The sequence below is a fragment of the Choloepus didactylus genome, chromosome 14 (assembly GCF_015220235.1).
Source record: "Choloepus didactylus isolate mChoDid1 chromosome 14, mChoDid1.pri, whole genome shotgun sequence".
NCBI classification, from domain to species: domain Eukaryota; kingdom Metazoa; phylum Chordata; class Mammalia; order Pilosa; family Megalonychidae; genus Choloepus; species Choloepus didactylus.
The window spans coordinates 19378250-19398470 of record NC_051320.1 but is presented as its reverse complement, the minus strand read 5'-3'; the positions used below and the strand labels follow the sequence as shown (position 1 = coordinate 19398470).

Genomic DNA, 20221 nt, shown 5'->3' with positions numbered 1-20221 from the left:
CAGCCAGCCTCTGCTTATTATTCTGTGCATCTAATTCACTTTATACAGACCATTATCTGTACTTCAATCTTCTGTACTTATTTACATGCCTGGCTCACTTACGATCGCCTGGGAAAAGGACCAAGTATTATTCATCTCTGTATCCTTGTGGTCTAAAAGACATATATCCCTCAACAACTTTTTTTTTTTGAATGAATGAATGAATCGATAAACCAGTGAAGGATCAGCTATTTAACCTTGTTGAAAGCTCTAAAATTAAACAATAATATGTTGTATCTGGGTGATAAATACTTTTAGATCTGGACAGGTCAAAGACTTCAGAGCAAGAAAGATATGAGAGAAAAGCAGAATGCAACATGTATTTAAATGTCTATAAAAGTTGGCAACCTATCCAGGACACAGAGAGTATTCTGACAGGTGATATGGTTGAAAGACACAAAAGGAATGTCAACAGAGTGTCTTTTGAGCTGGATGGGAAGACATTAAAGTGTTTTAAATGAACTAAGACATATAAAACCAACCAAAAAAAAAAAAAAAAGATTCTCAATAGGAATAAAGTTTTCTGTCCATTCAAATCTAATGCCACCAGAGACCTGGTGTTATTGGCTGCTGTGTTAATCACATGGGAAGGAGATGGAAAGAAAGAAACCCTTCCTGTTCCAATGGCTATAAAAGAGCTCACAAGACCTTTAGTGGAAAGTTAGGATCCCTTGGAATTTAGGTCCTGCATCCCGGTCCCAAACCTCTGGACATGTAGCACCCTCAAGTTGTTTGAGGCACTTATTTATTGGAAAAGTGTATTTCCAACATAGGGAATTGATTAACTAGAAAGAGAATGAAGGAGGCCAAATCCATAGTGTTAAATCTCTTTTCTGAAGTTCAGATTAGGTTTTTGTAATCACTGAGAAAATCTACTTAGCATTTAAAGGCTTTGTAATTCTTAGCATAATCAGACAGATTACAATAGATCTGACAGATTAATCCAGTAAATCCAATTCAAAATTTGAAAATTGGGTAATTGATTTTACTCTTGTAAGACAGGAGAACATTTTACTTAATTTGCAAGCTATAATGTTATATTTAAGAAAATCTGAGATTTAATTTCTGTATAAGCTTACTTTATTAGATTAATTAGATTTGAATATTTTATAAAACAATGAAAGTTTTTTTTATTAGGACTTTAAAAATAATTGCGGTAAATTCTCTCAAATGGCTTCCATTTGAAGGACTTTAAAAGAATGATAATTACAGTAAATTCATGAATGCAGGTTAAAATGGTTAAGGGACTTTAGTTCAGGTTATAAGTGGAACAAATTGTTTAAAAGAGTTTAGAATTTTGAATTTAAATATGCCAAATAGTAATTGAAGGTGATCTTAAAAGTTATTATTAAAATTTACTAGATTTTAAATGGATTACTAAAACTTCTATGTAGAGGTAAGAAAAACCAGGTGTAAAAAAATTTGTCACTTTAATAAATGCCAAGCAATTTAAAACCTGAGTAGATACAAATAGATTTTTTTGTACACAAAAGCCTCCTTCATGGACATCAGAAAATGCACAGTGACAAAGTCCTAAAGAAACTTTGGTGTTCACCTGTTTCATTGCATCTTTTTTGTTTCAGTTAGGAGAAAAATACAGTCAATACAAAACTCTGGTTTTGACTTTAAGACCAGTAACTCAGAGTCTTTGTTTTTCTTAAATAAAAAGAAGAAACAGATCTCCTCTTCAACAAATGGTTTTGGGACAATGGAATATCCTCATGCAAAAGAATGAAGTTGGATCCCTAACTCACACCATGTATATAAATTAACTCCAAATAGTTCAAGGACTTAAATATAAGAGTCAAAACCATGGCACTCTTAGAAGAAAACATAGGGGTAAACCTTCAGGAACTTGGATTTAGCAATAGATTCTTAAATAGGATGTTAAAACATGAGCAATAAAGGGAAAAATAGATATGTTTGATTTCATCAAAATTTAAAACTTTTGTGCATGAAAAGATACCATCAAGAGAGTGAAAAGACAGCCTACAGAATGGGAGAAAATATTTGCAAATCATATATCAGATAAGGATCTAATATCCAGAATATATAAGGAACTGCTACAATTCAACAGTGAGACAAGAAACTCAATTAAAAAATGGGGAAAGGATTTAATAGACATTTCTCTAAAGAAGATATACAAATAGTTAATAAACACATGAAAAGATACTCAATATCATTAGTCCTTAGGGAAATGCAAATCAAAGCCACAATGGGATACCACTTCACATCCACTAGGGTGGCTGAAAATAACAAATGTTGGAGACATTGGAACCTTCTGTACATTGCTGGTGGGAATGTAAAATGGTGCAGCTGCCTTGGAAAACAATTTATTGGTTCCCCCAAAAGTTAAAGATAGGTTTGCCATATGACTCAGTAATTCCATTCCTAGGAATGTAACCCAAAGAATTGAAAGTAGGTGTTCAAACAAAAACTTTAATATGGCTGTATCTAGCAGATCTATTCACAATAGCCAAAGGGTAGAAACAACCAAGTGTCTCCCAACAGATGAATGGTTAAACAAAATGTGGTGTATTCATGCAATGGAATATTATTTAGCTGTAAAAAGAGATGTAAGCTGGTCCATGCTACAATATGGGTGAACTTCCAAAGCATTATGCTAAGTGTAAGAAGGCAGACACTCAAGGCTAAATATCGTATGATTCCACTTGAGTAAAACATCCAGAATAGGCAAATCCATAGAGACAAAAGCAGATTAGTGGTTGCCATGTGCCAGGGGATGGAGGACATGGAAGTGCCTGCTTAATGGGTACAGGGCTTCCTTTTGGAGGGATGAAAATGCTTTGGAACTTGATAGAGGTGGTGGTTGCGTGGCATTGTGAATGTACTAGCTGCCATTGAATTGTCCCTAAAAAGGTTAATTTCATGTTATGTGAATTTCACCTCAGTTAAAAAAAAAAGTGAAGGGTGCTTTTATGGAACAAAAGGAAAAAGACTTAATTTACTTTTTCCAAATAAAAACATAGGTGAATAAATAGAAAAGGAGTCAAATACAAAGCAAAGGAAAAGAAAACAAAACTTAAGTCCGAGCTGTATGTTCTCCTTGTTCACAACATGCAAATTAGTGGTATGCTTTCAATATTTTCACATAGCTTGCCTGCTCAATATGGGGTTTAAAATTAAGTTCATGGTAAACTCTGCCATTTGGTTTACTACTCTTTTGAGGTTTAGCTGATCAGGAAAGCACAGATGCCCAGTTTGACCCTCCAGAGCATCCAGGATGAAGAGGCTCCTGAAGTCAAAATCTTTGCTTGGACTGACGCCTCCTTTAGGAAGCGATTTCTTAGCATGTCCTTCTGCTAGGAATGCTCTTCTCCTGACCCTTTGTCTGACAGGCTCCTTCTCATCCATCAGGTCAGCTTTAATGCCGTCTCCTAGGAAATATTCCCAAGCACCCAGGAGGCACTTGTGCATTGGTTTAATGGCTGGAATGCCCTGTTTCTCCTTTAGTGAAGAGAGAACATCTGCCAGTTTCTGCTCAAGGGTCTCCACCTTTGGGGTCCCTTCCCTGACCATACCCTCTTGTGTAGCCTCAGCTCTGTGGGCCTCTCAAAGACCCTTATCACACATACCACTCTCAAAGTAAGTGGTCAACTTTCCTCCAAGCAATGACACAGTGACCCAGCCATCTCCTACATTGTGACTCTACTATTTTAAACATGTGGTTTCCAGAGATTCTACACTTGCCTATATTCATCAGGTAGAAAGGGGAAGAGCATGGAGAATCACATGTGGAATTTATTTAGGGACCAGGTCCACAAGCGGGCACATCCTTTCTGCACACATTCCATGGGCTAGAGTTCAATCCCAGGGGACATCTAATTGCTCCAAGGCTCAGAAATTCAGTCTAGCTGTGTGCCTGGGAGAACAAACAAATGGGTTTGATGAATTGTTGACCAGACTCTAATATGAACTTGTGCATAGCTGTTACAAAATCTGTGATGTGGTATTGAATGAAGAAGGCTTGAGAAACATTACTTTAGGAGTGTATCAGTTGCTTGAACTCTGGGCAAAGAAAACTGTCTTTGCGATCCAACATCACCTCTAATCTAAATTTTCTATTTTTCTTGGAATCAGAGAAGGGGGTGGAAAGGGAGACAGAAGGAAAGTATAATGGCTTTTCTAATTTGCTTAGCAAGGGCATAAAATAAAGGTAAAACTTAAAGGTCTGAGGAAAATAACTGCTTTATTTTATGAAGCAAAAATATGGTCAAGACTGAAAGGCCAGTCAAGGTATAATTTAGAATTAATTTACTTTGTACTCTAGATAACCTAGAAGGAGAGAAAAATGCTTTCCCCTAACCCCTACTTTATTTTCATATTTGATTCAGATTCCAGTTTTGGATATTAATTCCAGAAAGAGCACTAAATTACTTTATTTCTTGGCCAGTAAAATATTTCATATAAAGCACATGAAGATGAATGCACCATATATGTCTTTTATTGCCAGTTATTTGTATGATATTTCTTTCCTGGAATCATAAAATCAGATTGCCAGGAATTCAAATATTTGGTTCAAGGATATAGTTCTGTATTAGTGCCATCTTATTCTCTAAAAAGGATAAACATCTGTTTTATTGAATGGTCTTACTTTAAAATACTTCCATTTAACAGGGTGAGTATAATCTATAATGGTTAATTAATCTTTTTAAGGACTTACTGAGAAATAATCACTCCAAAAGGCAGTAGGGCAAGGGTTCAAAAATTGTTATCCCTGACTGCATCAGAAATTTGCTTAGTTAGCCTAAAGGTATTAGAGAAAACTTATAACTGGCAAAATAAGTGCTGGTCAAGAGATGCGATTGCCTGGGAAGCCAGAAGAGGACATTTTCAAGGAGGCAGCAGCCAACAGAGCCCAAAGCCATCAACTGTAATGACACTTGGTTAGATCTGAAGGAACCTGAGAGTGAGGAGGTCATGGCTGGGCTTAGAGAAAGCATTTTTAGTGATCCTCCGGGAGGGGCAGCCAGTAGGGCAGTGGCCTGAGCACGGAGTGGGAGGTGAGACAGTGGATGGTGCGAGTCTGCACTACTTCCTAGAAAAGTGTGCACACGAAGAGAAGAAGCATTAGAGACAGGGAAGTTAAATGCGTTCCAGTGGGAGTCGAGGGTAAGTTCTTTTTTCTTTTTCTTTTTTCTAGGTGACTTTGTTTTTAAGCTGAGGAAAAAGAACCAGTGGGAGGAAGAAATGAGGGGGTGGTAAGAGAAGGACAGAGAGAGGGAGAGGAAGAGGGAGGGAGAGGCAAGGAGGGAGAAAGAAAGAGAGAGAGAGAGAGAGAGAGAGAGAGAGAGAGAGAGAGAGAGAGAGAGAGAGAGAGAGAGAGAGAGAGAGAGAGAGAAAGGAAGAAAGGAAGAAAGAAAGAAAGAAAGAAGGAAAGAAGGAAAGAAAGAAAGAAAGAAAGAAGGAAGGAAGGAAGGAAGGAAAGAAAGAAAGAAGGAAAGAAAGAAAGAAAGAAAGACAGACATATTGAAAGATGATTGAATAGTGGCAGGAGGGAAGGAAGTCCCTTCTCCCTGAGTGAGGAAGAAAATGATCAGGGATAAGGAGAGGTCAGATGGGATGGGAGCGTCCTTCCCCGCTGGCTTCTGTTTTCTTTGTGAGGGGGCCTAAGCGATCTGCTGAGGGTGTGGGCGAGGAGGAGTGTGGGGCTCGGAATCACTTAACCTCTCCTGGCCTGGGGTCTTAAAATGAAGGGTAGGGACTTACCATATCAAAGACACTGACAGCTCTAACCCTGCTGTTTAAAGGACCTGGCGAAGACCCTGACTGGGAACAGGTAGAGGACTGCGGAGCTGGGTAGCGGCCCCTCCACAGACACCTTAACGTTGCATCAGGGACAGTGGATGCAAGTATGTGCTTCTTTTCAGTGCCAGTGGGCAGTTTTGGGACAGATGCTGGGAAATGCAGGATCAACATGGCCCACAGTGGGTGGGCAGAGCCTGCACAGTGGAAGGATGGAGAGAGTGGGGATTAGAGTATTGGTTTAGAGTTAAATTGGAAACACAGGGGGATCCTGTTGGAATGCTATCAGCTGCTCTCTACCCTCCCCCAAAACTTTACCATTAATAACCTAGAATAAAACCATTGCAAAGGATTCTCATAAAATCCTTGCAGTCCCTCCCCTCCCCCCTTTTTATTTCTTACTGTGCATTTAGGGTGGCCGGGAGGGTATGACCTTTTTCATTTGCTACTATCCTCATATCTGGATCCCCAAGCCCTTATCTTTCATTCTGTATCATCTGGATGGCAGAACCTTCGTTTTCTCATGTCCACTTGAGGACACACCACAGAGGTTGGAGCTGCTGGTGAAACAGGGAAGGAGGGAGGTGCTATGATTACGGGTGAGGCAGGCTTGTAGGTGGAGGAGTTATTTTAGGGGTGACGGTGATGCTTTACATCCCATTGACCATGCATCTAGAGCAGAGAGAGCAGGATGGCTTCAAATGATGTCAATGATGTCAACCATTTGTAAATCAGTGAAGAAGAAAACATGATGTTCTGCATCTTGAAATGAACCCCCAGCTATGAGCACCAAAGAACTGCAGTGTTAGCTAACTGTACGGGCCTTTGCTCTGAACCCCTCATTTTATTCATGGGGAAATGAGGCCCAGAGAGGTAACATGGCTTGATAAAGCTCACATAGCTTGGACCACCTTCATGTAAATAATTTCTAACACCCAGTCTCAAGTGGAAACATAGCAAATTAAAACCTCCAGTGTAGGGAATCTCTGTGTGCAAGTAGTAATTTTCTGTCAAAGCAGGGAACTCTGATTAGCCAGTGACATTTTCCAGGGAATGTAAGTTCACAAAACATTTATACCTTATTGTAAATAATCAGATTTTTTTCCTACCATGCAGGGAATGGGAAACAAATATTCACAAGGAAGGAGAGAGATATGAGAGATAAAGAAAAGACTTGGGGGCATTTTCCTTACTATATATTTTGTACAACAAATATGTACTCATTTCCTACAAAGTTCCATGCACTGAACCAGATCCTGAGATCCCAGGGTGGGTAAGACAGGATTCCCCTATTTTATGGGGGATTGTGCAGCTAATTAGAAACTAAAAGGTAAGTTGAATGCAGTTCAGAGATGTGTTTGGGGTTTCCTGAGGCAGGGGGAGGGAGGTTAACAGGGCTGGTGGTGGGAAGAAGGCGTCTTAGGGAAGGTGATTAAAGAATATGTAGGTGCTACTGGTTACGGAAGGGAGATAAAGGTGCCTCGTGGAATGACTGAGTGGATATGGGATTGAGGAAAAAGCTGAGAAATATGCCCAAGTGATGTAACCTTGGTGACAAGGTCATCAGGCATATACCTGGAGACACAGAATAGAAAAGGGAGAAATTTCTCTGAGCCTCTGCCAGTGGAAACTTAATAGTCCATCTGAGTCCATTTGATAATGCCTTTAGTCATTCAGTACTCACTCAATGAATATTGTACCGAGTGCCCATTCTATCAGGAAATGGGGTAGGCCTGGGACATATAATGACTTAAAAATTATAGTTGTGTTAAATGTTTCCAAGGGAAAGGTACAGTGTACATTGAAAGTGCATCACAACAGAAGCCTGGGGAAAGTTGGAGGGAGGTGGTTAAATCTGGGAAGGGGACAGTTGAACTGAGATCTGAAGGAATATATAATGTAATACATAACATAATGTAATATATAGTATGTAAGTTAGTAGGTCAGTGGAGGGAGGAGGCAGCGCTGAAAGGCCCAAAGCGTTAGAGTCTGGTGGATGCAGAAAAACCTACGGGGCTGGAGTGGAGGAAATGAGGAGAGTGGAAACTTGGCTGGAAAGAGTCCTAGTCATGGTGAATGACAGGAGTTCTGAATTAGTGAAGGCTCTAGTGTAGGCTCCACTTCACTATGAGTTCAGCTCTGGCTGTGGAGCCAGTTGCAGGGAGAGGACTTTTCTACCCAGCCCCTGTGGAGAGTCCCCACCTGGGACACTGGTTTGGGTATTTGTGCTAATGATGTTCTTCTTGGAAAAGGCCATCTTCATAATGTACCCAAGGAATGGAACCCTGTCTCTGAACTGCAGAACTGTAATTGGGGTCTGTGATGGTTAGGTTCATGTGTCAACTTGGCTGGGTGATGGTGCCCAGGTATCGGTCAAGCAAGCACTGGCCTAACCGTTATTGCAAGGACATTTCTGTCTGGTTAACAAACCAGAAGGCTGGTTTATTAAATCATCAGTCAGTCGATTGCATCTGTGGCTAGTTACTTCAAGAAGGGAGGGTCTTCTGCAATGAAATAATTCAATAAGCTGGATTTAACCCAATCAGTCTTCAACTCTTATGGGAGAAGAGAGAGAACTTTTACTTCTGCCAGCCAGTCTCTCTTGAGGAGTTCATTGAAGACCTTCATCAAAGTTGGCAATTCGCTGCCTGCCCTATGAAATTTGGACTCATGCATCCCTACAGTTATGTGAGACACTTTTATAAAATCTCATCTCCACAAATATCTCCTGTTGGTTCTGTTTCCCTAGAGAACCTTAACTAATAGTGTCTTATTCTGTGCTTCCTGACCTTCCCATGGGTGGGCTGGCCAAGGTCACCACCTTGCTGCTCCTGGTTCTTACAGAGGGTCTCTCCTCAGCCATATTCTGCCACTGAGCCCACTCCCAAGTACTTCCATTACTCGGTGGGTACCTGTGCCTTCCAGGTCCCTGTTCCCTTAGGTGGGGTGTGTCAGGAGTCTACAAACTCAAGTTCTTATTCTTAGGTGGCGCAGTGGAGGTTCACTCTATTTCCCTATTACTTGGCCTTCAAAATTACTAAAATCCAGCCAATTATGTAAAAGAAATGTGGGGCCTCCATAAGTATTTGTAAATGTATCAGGCATCTCACTACAGTCTAAACATAAGAGAGTATCATCTGATCAAACCTTGGGGCTTTGAAACCCATTTGGAAAAACGTGGTGCTGGGCCAAATGAGTTTACTTAAACAATATAAATTCGGCAAATATTTATTGCATTCTATGGGCAAGGCATTCTTCTAGGCTCTAGGGTTATAGCAGGGAACAAAACAAAGATCTTGCTTTCATAGAATGTCTTTCTAGTGGAAAGATTAGCTTGCTATTTAGTGACTATTTGGCAGAGCCGTCTCAGCAAATAAAGGGGGACGCTTCAGGCTCTAAACTAAGCGCTGGTGAGGCAGGAACCATCCAATGTAAAATACTCAACCCATATCTAGGAACTCAGTCTTTAGGATAGTTACATGGAACTAAACCTGGTGGTTACTGAAAGAATTGCATACTCTCTGAGAAGCAGTGGATTCTTAATGGCTCATTGGACCAAAACTTTGACTCCCTTGCAACGTTGACTATGACTATCGGATCACTTTATCTGAGTCTCCTGCATTTTCCTGTCTTTGACTATCACAAAATTCTCCTGTTCAATCATCCCCAAATATCCATATATGACACAGTCACAAGACAATGATTTGATTCCCTATTCTGAGAGTCATCCAAGTTCCTGCTGCTTTCACTCTTTCCCTTTGCGCCTTCCCTTTTGGTCACTTTATTTCTAATAGGCTTCCCATATATTACAAAATAAGGGAGGAAAATCTGGAAATTAAAATTAAAATTAGCCAATTTCCCTTTTGTTGGCTTCTCTAGTAAATTTTTAAGAGGAGACGGGAAAGTTTTATTTCTAGTTCACATCATGTTCATCTCACACGCATCAGGCAATTCACACATTACTCTGGTGATGTCACCTTATCCCCTTAAAAGGAATTTAGGGGCAGACAGGCAAATACATAAGCACCAGGCAGCAGGAAGCTTCAAGGGCAGTAGAGATATGCAATGCTTTCCCAACAATCATGCTTCCTTCTAATGAAAATTTTCTGAAAAGTATACTAGCAATGGTCAAATGGTTGCATAAAGAACTATTTTGAACCATCCAATGTAAAATACTCAACCCATATCTAGGAGGTTCATTTCCTTTTCAAAAGTTACTGTGAGGGATTTCAACATACTTTTCTCCCATCGTCCAACACAGACAATACACAATGTTCTTTGTAAGCCCAAACAGATGTCACAATTGCAGTTTGCAACCTAAGATAAATAGGAGTAGTGCTAGCAGCAGATCCTCTGAAAAAGTCTGGCAGTATTTATGTAAGTTAATAATATTTTTCAGCATATTTTGCCTTGCCACCATACTTGCCTGAATTAAAAACATTCTTTTTAGTAAGTCCGACAAGATAGTAACAAGTCCCCACGTTCGTTTTCAGCAATAGATGATTCACAAACAAGATGTTGACAGGTTTTGATGATTATGGATTGCAAATATCCTTGTTTCACAAAAGTGTTCATAGGGATGTATAGATATAAAAAAAGAAATAAAAAATGAAAGGAAGAGGTAAAAATAGGCTTTTTTCATGACATGAGTGATGGAAAGCATTGAAGCCATCTAGTACTCTGCCTGCTAGGTGTTTCCTTGCATTGTCTTTGACCTATAATTGAAGCTTTGTTAAGAAATAGTTAGCAAAAGAGGCTGAAAGGTAACTAAGAAGATGGGTGGCTGGAAATAAATGTTTCCTCAAGCATATTATCCTTCAGAAGTGTCTGTCAGCTGAAATATTAGTCCCATAGAACCACTTAAGTTGTGCAGAAGAGGAAAGCAGGTGGCTGTTATTAATTTTTAAGCCTGGCTGACAGGTTTCAGTTCAAGAACAAAGCTTACCTTTGCATTTTGAATAATGCAGAGACTTTCATTACTCAGAAAAGGAATCAAAATGATAAATGATATTTGTCTGACAAAATACTGTGACATTACAATTCATTGTCTGAAGTTTCTTTCAGAATAAGCTTTCCAGAAGTATACTTAGACAAATTGGGAAGTTACCAGTATTGTTTTCTTATTTTATGTTTATTTGTTGGAAAAACAATTCAAAGGATGTGTCTTCCTGACTGTGGGTTAGTAGCATCATATCCAAAGGGCAATTCATTATTGCACCTAAAAGCTAAGTGTTGGCACGCATTGTGCTAGTCTCTGAGATCACTGCATTTGGTTTCAGACATTTCTTTGTGCTCATATCTGCCTTTTAAAGACTCTGGGACAATGTAATTACAACTGCACTTTGGATTTCCACTTCTTCCAATAAAAATGTAAAATTACCCTCTTTTGAGAACTATCAAACTAAAAGGTTTCTGATTGCTTTTCACTGTCACCTCTCTTCCAGCAGCTCATCATTTCAGGTTGGTCTTGGTTTACTTGCTTGCATTTGAGCACCCAACCTTCTTTCTGACTCTAAACATTATTTGAATTGATGGCAACACAACTACTATATCCAGATGACTTGCAGTAACTTAATGTATGGCCCTAATAGCAAACACTAGAATTAAACCATTATAGAATAGCTTGCTAGCAGCTGCTTCAATCCCAGGTTGGTGAACATGAAAATAGCTGATTCAGAGATTTCTATGGAGACACTTAAGTTAATTAAAGACACCAAAGTCAATGGAACCACAATATCTGCCAGAAGCCATACAATCTACATATACTGGCATTATCACAGAGTACTGATGGAAGATCTAAAAATGCTTATGCAATTTAGATGAGCCACTTTATTTCGTATGTCATTTTGTAATGACCAATTTTGCTTAAAATCATAAGCCTTAAGGAAAGCACTTTATATATTTATTCTACTATAGAAACTAGAGTACTGATTAATCAGCCTTTTCTCACACAGTAAGGTAGGACTGAGTACAGGTCTCTAGAGAACCTCTAACTAATTCAGGGAGAAGGAAAAGAAAGAGACAAAAGGACAAAAGGGACTCTTTTGGTATCCACTCAGAAGTACCTTATAAGGAATTCAGCTGGCGTTTGTCAGTGTATCAATTTTTTAAGTATTTATTCTGACCAAGTTCCAGTAATTTCCTTTAGGATACAGTTGCAATTAGAAATGTTTGGGTTACCACTCTTTTTTTTTTTTTTTTTTTATGGTGCAGTCTTAGATGTGAGTAGAAAGCATTCTGCTAGCCTTCCATATATTGACTCTGTCAGATTATGCAACTAATAATGGAATGCCTGGAAAGAGTTTTTGAAGTTAACCTCATGGTGGAAACTGTTTTAATTACAACTGTACTTCTGAAATATCAGAAACTTTCAGACTTATCTGACATCTAAAAAAAACACACCGAACAACCAAATAAGCATGAATGTATGACGCCATGTGTTTGCCTGTTTCCACTGCCTGATGAGTTTGGTCATAGGGTCTAAAATTTCTTCCATTTGGTCCAATAAATCATGGTGAGATCCCATTGTCCATGAATTCCAGGTCACATATCATGCAGAGCATCTATTTGGTGGCAAGCATTCATCAGACCCTTTTGGAGTTGTTCTTTAGAAAGAAGGTATGATGTCTCATTTTGTTAAAGAGTCAATTTTACAACTCAGGGAATAACTGCAATAATATAAGCAAATCTTTGGTTTGGTTGGGTGTATTTTATTTCTCTAAAACAATTAAAAAATAAATTAAAAAATATTTTGGTGTCATATGAGCTCACAACAGTGTTGAGCCAAGCAGAGTCCCTTACCCATTAGCAGGAGCACAATAAATGCAAATTATTGAACTGTGCTGCTAAGTCTCTAGCTACATAATTTCAGGCCATATATGTATTTTAGTTGGGTGTGTGGGTAAAACATGATTTAACTTCTTAGAATCCCATGAATTCTTTTTCAGCATCTCTTGTCATTCGTTTTCTTTTACAGCCCAACTTGAAGGTTGTTATTTTTAGTTTTCTTATACCATTCTTTTGTACTTTTATATGCAAGTAGTTCTTGCTGTACTATATTGTTGTATTGCTACTATTCCTATTATTGCAGACTTCAGCATTTTGCAACCAGCATACTTACAGTTGTGATGGATAAAACAACCCCTAATTTTCTATTCACATAATATTTAGGTCAGATGAAAAGTTACTAAGACATGCAACGATACTGACCTCTAGGTGTCTGTGCCTTTCTCACATGGCTGGGATGGATAGTGATGGTACTTAGTGCTATCTTATTTATTTGCATTTTAGTTTGCCAACTTTTGCTTGGAACTTTATTAGGCTGATTTCAATCATTGAAAACTCTGAATATGAAAGATTTCATAGCATTCTATAAATTAGTTTAGGTTGCTAGGTCTCAATCAAAATAAATCAAGTTAGATATAAGAATACTTACAAGTGTCCTCTTCTTCCATGAAAATACTGATCACATAACAGGCATACACAAAACCAACCAACTGCAAAAGGAAAAAAAGAAAAAGGACTTTAAGAATCTATGCTAAGTGGTCCACAATCCAAGAATGGTACTCAATCCAATAGATATAGTGTAGTAATAACTGCTATGGATGTGTAATAGAAAAAAATATTTTAAAAAATTATAGCTGTGATTTTAAAAAGCCTTCTCATTTCTCCTTAGTTTTAATAGCTTTCTAAAAAATACACAAGAATGGAGGGAAAAAAGAACAATATCTACCTATTTCACTTAGACTCAAAGTTCTTAGAGTTTTAAATTACCACAGATTATTCAGAACAGATATTTTTAAGTTTTATTTATTTATAGAGCAGTTTGTACCAGAAGTCATTATTACTGCAAGTATTTTGATGTTTAATAACCACAAAAGGAATCAAAACATGTTATTTATAAATCAAATACCAATAATTGACTTATTTAAAATGATCTAGAGTGTAAATTCTATTTAAATACTAAATATTTTTATTAATTATATCTTAAGGAAATACACTAATTTCTAGGTCATTAGGTAGTCATAACATAGAACAGAAAAGATCATTTTTATTTGGCATACTAATGGTTAAAAGAATAAATGCAGGCACCAGAGGGTAGGCTTTCCAGCTTTTCATATTGTTTTCTGCACTTATAGTGAGAAGATTTCTAATCCATGGAGCCAGAGACATTGCAATTCCTAGAGGACAAAACTGTCAATGAATCTAGTCTAGTCTAAAATTACTCTGATAAGACTCTGAGAGGCATGAAAAACAGATACCTCAAGAGCTATTATAGTCTATTTTCTTGTCTTTCTCTCCATTGTTAAGGTCTGTATTCTACCTCCACTCCCCTTATAAAATAACATTTGAAAAGCAAACTTTTTGATAGTCCCAGTGTCAAAGGCTGAAGTTCCCACTGCAAAGAACAGTATATTTGGGGCTTCCGGCTACCCATGCACATTAAGACCCCGAGCTGGTCATCACCTCAGGGCTGTCCGGTTGGAGGCCGAGGAGTCCTGGAGAGGCTGAGAAGTCAGGGAGTTAGAAGGTCTTATTGAGAGAGGTGCCAGGTGCTGAAGCCTCCTCTCATCTCAATCAAGTGAGGGGGTACTTCAGAGAACCACTTAGGGAGCTTTATATGTTTCTTATAATTTGGGGATCATGGGGATTTGGCCCTTCACTCAAACTTGGAAAAGTCATAAGGTGAGGGGTTGTGAAGAGGGGGCTTCTGGTGGCAGAGTAGGAGAGACAGGGCTGGGGTGGGCTTGGCAGGGTAGGGAAGTGTGTGGGCCCTCAGCGCAGGGGTGCAGCCTTCTGAAGGACGCTAGCTGGGCTGCTCTTGAGTAGGGCCCCATCCAACAGGACTTCCTCCACAGTACAAAGAATCAGCATCTGGGATAGGTCCCACCAGGAGCCCTCCTTGCAGATTACAATGACAGGTCTCAAGGGAGTCCTTTTCCTTCCTTCTCCTCCCATCCTCCTCCTTCCACTCCATCCCTGGAATGAGCTCAAACAGCAGCTTGTGGGACCACAGAAAAGCGGGTGAGAAGAGGACAAAGCAACTATGTGCCCTTCTGAACTGCAGCTCTGAAAGCTGCAGTCAGGCCCAAGCAGAGGAGGGTTTTTGAGTGCACCAGAGTTTGCCTTGGCCTAGACCAGAATTTTTAATGTCTGAGAATTCCCCTAAGAGCTGTAAGTTCTGTCTGAAATCTGACCCAAAGGGTGAGATAGAACAAGTTCACAGAGGGCACTTGAAGGAGGAGTGGGAGAATGAATCGAATTGCCTTCTGATTGTAATTTACTAAATCCAGCTCATTCAATAAACCAGTTATATATAGAAGAAAGAAATGGCCTTAATCCCATCACTCCTGACTTCCTAATAGATTTTCTTCCAGTCCTTTATTGGTGCCTTTTATCCATAGTTGCTTTATACCACAGTTATACTCTTATGACCCGTGTTAATATTCTTCATAAGCTTAACTATCTACTAGATAAAATTGCATCATTTAAATATACCATAATGTACTTAAGCAATCTCCTATTATTTGGGCATTTAAGTTGTTTTTGAAGTTCTCATATTGTAAATAATATTGTGATGAATAGGTATCTTCATACAGAATGCTTTTTCTGTGCTTTGGATTACCTGATTCCCAGAGGTAGAATTTTCATACCAGGAGCACCAGAAACATTTTAATGGTTTTTTTATTTAAACATTATTAGACGGTTTTTTTTAAAAGGTTTGTATCTCGTTTTCTTCTACCTCAGTAGTGAATGGCAATGGTAGTTGTATTAATCAGGGTTCTCCAGAGAAACAGAACCATCAGGATATATATGTATCTTTATCTATCTATCTATCTATCGATATGTATATATATGTATATATGTATATGTATGTATATGTATATTCAGTTATCCCTTCCACGTGGAGGTGGTTAGGGGTGCGGTGCTCACACAAACTGGAAAATCCACCAAAAATTTTTTTTTTCAGGGTTTCTGGGAGCTCCCTAGCTGCCTCTTGTGCAGATGCTGCCTCTCCCGTCACTTTTACATTGCATAGGCTAAACCTTTTTTAAAGTTTTTCAAACCAGCCTTTGCTGGCTTGAAAATCCATAGGGGTAGACCCTTCACCTTCATTTTCCTTTAGGAAATCATATAAGGACTTAGCCTTTGCTCGGATGATGCCAGAGTCTACGGAATGCCTTTTTTTTACAACAATCGTTCACATTTCTAGCCTTTGTGGGCAGTCTGCTGGCCTTTGGGTGTCATCTGCAGCTTCCACAAAACTCTTAAAAAATTCCCACTTAGTTTCTTATGCTGACTCATGGTATACTGAAACCAAGATGGGGAAAGTTGTGATGTGGAAAGGATAATTATATATATACAAAAATAGGAGTTGGCTCACACAATGCAACCACGGGGATTGGCAAGTCCAATTCTTTAGGGCAGGCAGCAAGCTGGAAACTCCAATGAAGGTGAAGTTGTGTCCCCAGGAGAAGCTGGCTGGCTGTAGAATAGGCAAAATTCTTTTTGAATGTTGAAATCCTCAGTTCTTATTTAAGATCTCTAACTGATTGCTTAGGGCAATCTCCTTGTTGTTTATAGATGCAATCAGCTGTAGATGTAGTCAACTGCCTATAGATGTTAATCCATCTATGAAATACCCTGAGAGTAGCAATCAGGCCAGTGCTTCCTTGGCCAAACAACCAGACATCATAACCTAGCCAAGTAGACCATTAAATTAACCATCACAGTAGTGTAGGGTATTTTAATTAAAAATATATATCAGTACAATATATAATGGCATCTCTTCATTTATTTAATTTGTACTAATTTTATTTTTTCTGAAAGATTTTCGTATTTTATTAGTCATTTATATTTTTCCTTCTGTGATTTGTCTATAGAAGTCCTTTGCCCATTTATTACTTTGACTTGATTTTTATTACTTTATATGAAGTCTTATGGGGTGATTATACTAAACCTTTGGTATATTTGTTCCAATTTTTTTTCTCTTTATGTCACCAACTAATAGTGGTGGCTTCATAGTGTTGGGATATTTTCTTGGTAAACCATATGTTGGAAAACATTTGCTAACAAGGAAATTTACTAGTTTCGGTGGTCTTTGCCTGAGGGGTGTGTGTGTGTGTGTTTGTGTATAAATCAAGAACACTATTATATTAGCTTTCTATTACTGCTATAACAAATTACAAACTTAGTGGATTAAAACAATACAAATTTATTATCTTCCAGGTCTGGAGATTTGAAGTCTGTAATGGGTCTCATTGGGCTAAAATCAAGGTGTTGGCAGGACTATGTTCCTTCTAGAAACTCTGGGCAAAGTCTGTTTCCCCCAGGACCTGCCCACAGTCCTTGGCTCATGGCCCCTTCTGTCTTCGAAGCCAACCACAGTGGGTCTAGCCCTGCTTACGCTGCCTATCTCTCTTGTGCTCCTTCTTCTGCCACCCTCTTTCACTTTTAAAGACCCTTGTGATTACATTGGCCCATCTAGATAATCCAAGATAATCTCCCTATTTTGAGGTGAGCTGTTTAGCCCCCTTAATTTCATCTACAACCTTAACTCATTTCCCTTTGCCGTGTAACCTAACATATTCACAGATTCCAGGGATTAAGATGTGGACATCTTTGGGGGACATTATTCTGCCTACTACATCTGCACAGTTTAGGCCACAGTGGAGATGGAGACACAGTATTGGGGAAATTACTTAAATTTTAATATATGACTTGGAAGGAAACTTCAAGAGGTCACATTGAACATCAATCCGCATCTCTCTGGAAATACTATATTTAATCTAAGGACAAAACTGCTAGCATTGGTTCAGTGTGTGAACATCTAGGCCATGATTTTACATCTTTACCATGTGTATCCACCAGCAATCCATAATTACTTTAAACCACATTTGTTTCAAATCATTTTCCTAAAAATTTCACGTTTTGGAGGTATTGTGTCATCAATTTGACTAGATCATCATTGGTTTCATTTTGTGTTGTAGCTGACAGAGAGTTTATAACTCCAAGTAGGATAGTACATTGGGCCCATCTTGTTAATCCAAGGTAATCTCCCTATTTTAAGGTGGGTTGTTAAGTGCTACCATCTTCTTATTCATTAGATATTCACTGGTCCATAGTTAGTTTTATTTTCCTGGAGTCTTGCAGGAAACCTGATAACCTTATGACCATTTTGTGAGAACTACTTGTATTAAACTAGACAACATAATCTGTAAATCTACTTAACCACACACACAAAGATTGCAATTCATCTCAGTATACTCAACACAAATGTCACTGTTCATCCCTTCACACTGCGGAGCTCCTGCTCCCCCACAGGACACTGCCAACCTCAGCACACGTGGGACTTTCTGGTCTGTAGACATATTGAGATTACCAGCACTGAATCACATGTTAAATATTGCTGAAAGTTAATTTCCCTTAGGCTTTTCGTTAAAAAAATGGAAATAAAAGTTGTAATATTTTCTTCCCATATACCCATGGATTATCCTATCTACCCCATTCAGTTCATATGCTCTATTTTGTTTTATTTTTTGTCCTTTGGATGTGTGCCCTACTTCAGAAAACTTACTTTAAAGGTCGTCCTTTTTCTTTAAAGACAGTTCATTGAAGTCAGGGGACTTGAGTTCGTGATGTACACATAGACAGAACAGGTTTTCTTTTGAGACCTAAATAGCTAAAACAAGTTTCAGTCAAACTGATCAAGGGACTCCTTCTGTCCAATATGATGTGACTGATGTTCTGGGTCTTTTCCAGTTACCCTGGCAAGTAGAAGGGTAGTAGCAGAATGGATGAATCATGCTACAATTGAAAAATTTCTGAACCAGTACTTATACTTTGCTTATAGACATAAATTAACATATTGCATTGCTTATTTTATCTTGGAAGTTGCTTATTGGATAGGTAGCCCATAGGTACTTGCTTGCTTTTGTATTTCATTATTTTTTTCTTCCACAACAAACTCAAGTTAAAGTTCACAACCATTATTTTTTTAATCACTATAGTGGTGGGAGGTAAGCAAAGACACATCAAAATGTTTTGACTGAATGCTGTAGGAGTTTTCTAAGGCCTTCATAATAACCCAATGGAAAAATGAATGTTATTTTCTACTGTCCTAATATACCATTATTCTTTTGAGAAAGCATAACACATCTACTTTTTGTTGATTTAAAGTGAAGTGAATTACTATTTTCTCTTCATTAATGTCCTCTGAGATGAAAATGGTGTCTAACATATATATTTGCACATTGCTATCTTCTTTGGCAGGGAATGAATATTGTGGTGCTTTCCAACATCAGCTCATTCAGTTTGGCATGCCTGGGTCCATTGCCATTTACTGGAAAGGCTAGAAGTTTGATGAGAAGGCCCCTGGAGAGTAAACTTGCCATGCTGAAACTCTGATCTCACATAGCAATTTACAGAATTAATATGGTGGAGTAGAGCCTGAAAATTCAACAGAAGACCACATTCCAGTGAAAAAAAAAGGCATTCTGGTAAGAAAATCTTGACATGAATCTAAGTTTACTCTATTCATTTTTAGTTTGGCACCCATCTGTTTGCTCTAAGAAGCCTGGAGAATATTAACTGCCAATGGATGGACTATGGATTGCCTTATTTTTTATTTATAGATTTAAGGATGACAATCTATGCACCTTCAAAAGAATCTTTAAGATAAAAAATGTAATATTATTTTTTACAGGAAACTTTTATATGATTCTAATCCATGTTTCATCCAGGCTGAATACAAAGGGTTGACAAGATGGCTGACACTGAGCAACAAATGCAGTTTTTTGATCCTGATTTTATCAATCAAGTAAGTGCAGTGGACACTCAAGTAAAGGTTTGGGGGTAGGACAGGACATTGAAAAAGTTAGAAGGAATGCATAGGATGATGGTCATAGATCTCCTTTTTTTTTTTTTTTTTTTTGACTTTTTCAATGGAATTTTATTGAGATATAATTCACACATCATCGTATAATCTATCCAAAGTATACAATCAATAGCCCACAATGTCACCATGTAGTTGTGTATTCAATTCTCAGCATTTGCTCATTGTACTTAGTTTATATTAGTGAGGCCTTACAATATTTATCCCTTCATTTTTGGCTTATTTCACTCAACATAATGTCCTCAAGATTCATTCACCTGGTTGCATGCCTTACAATTTCAGTCCTACTTGCAGCTGCTTAATATTCTGTTGTATGTACACACTATAGTTCACTGCTCTCTTCATCTATTGATGCATCCTTAGGCCACATCCATATGATGAATGGTGCCACCATAAATATCAGATTTAATTGGAAAGTGTTCCTGCTTTTTCTGTTCAATGGTAGATTTTGAGAAAAATTATGATTATTATCTGAAAATTTTGTAGAATATCAAAGGTTCATGTGATTATGATAGGCCAGTT

The 20221-nt window shown here is 38.3% G+C and overlaps 1 protein-coding gene across 1 annotated transcript in view; it reads right to left on the bottom strand.

Annotated features, from left to right (window-relative positions):
• Nucleotides 1–20221, bottom strand: part of NKAIN3 (sodium/potassium transporting ATPase interacting 3) — a 660746-nt gene that overhangs the window by 34078 nt on the left and 606447 nt on the right. The window contains exon 5 of the mRNA XM_037803434.1: nt 13241–13301. Within this exon, the coding sequence (XP_037659362.1) occupies nt 13241–13301 (61 nt within the window). The remainder of the gene's footprint in view (nt 1–13240; nt 13302–20221) is intronic.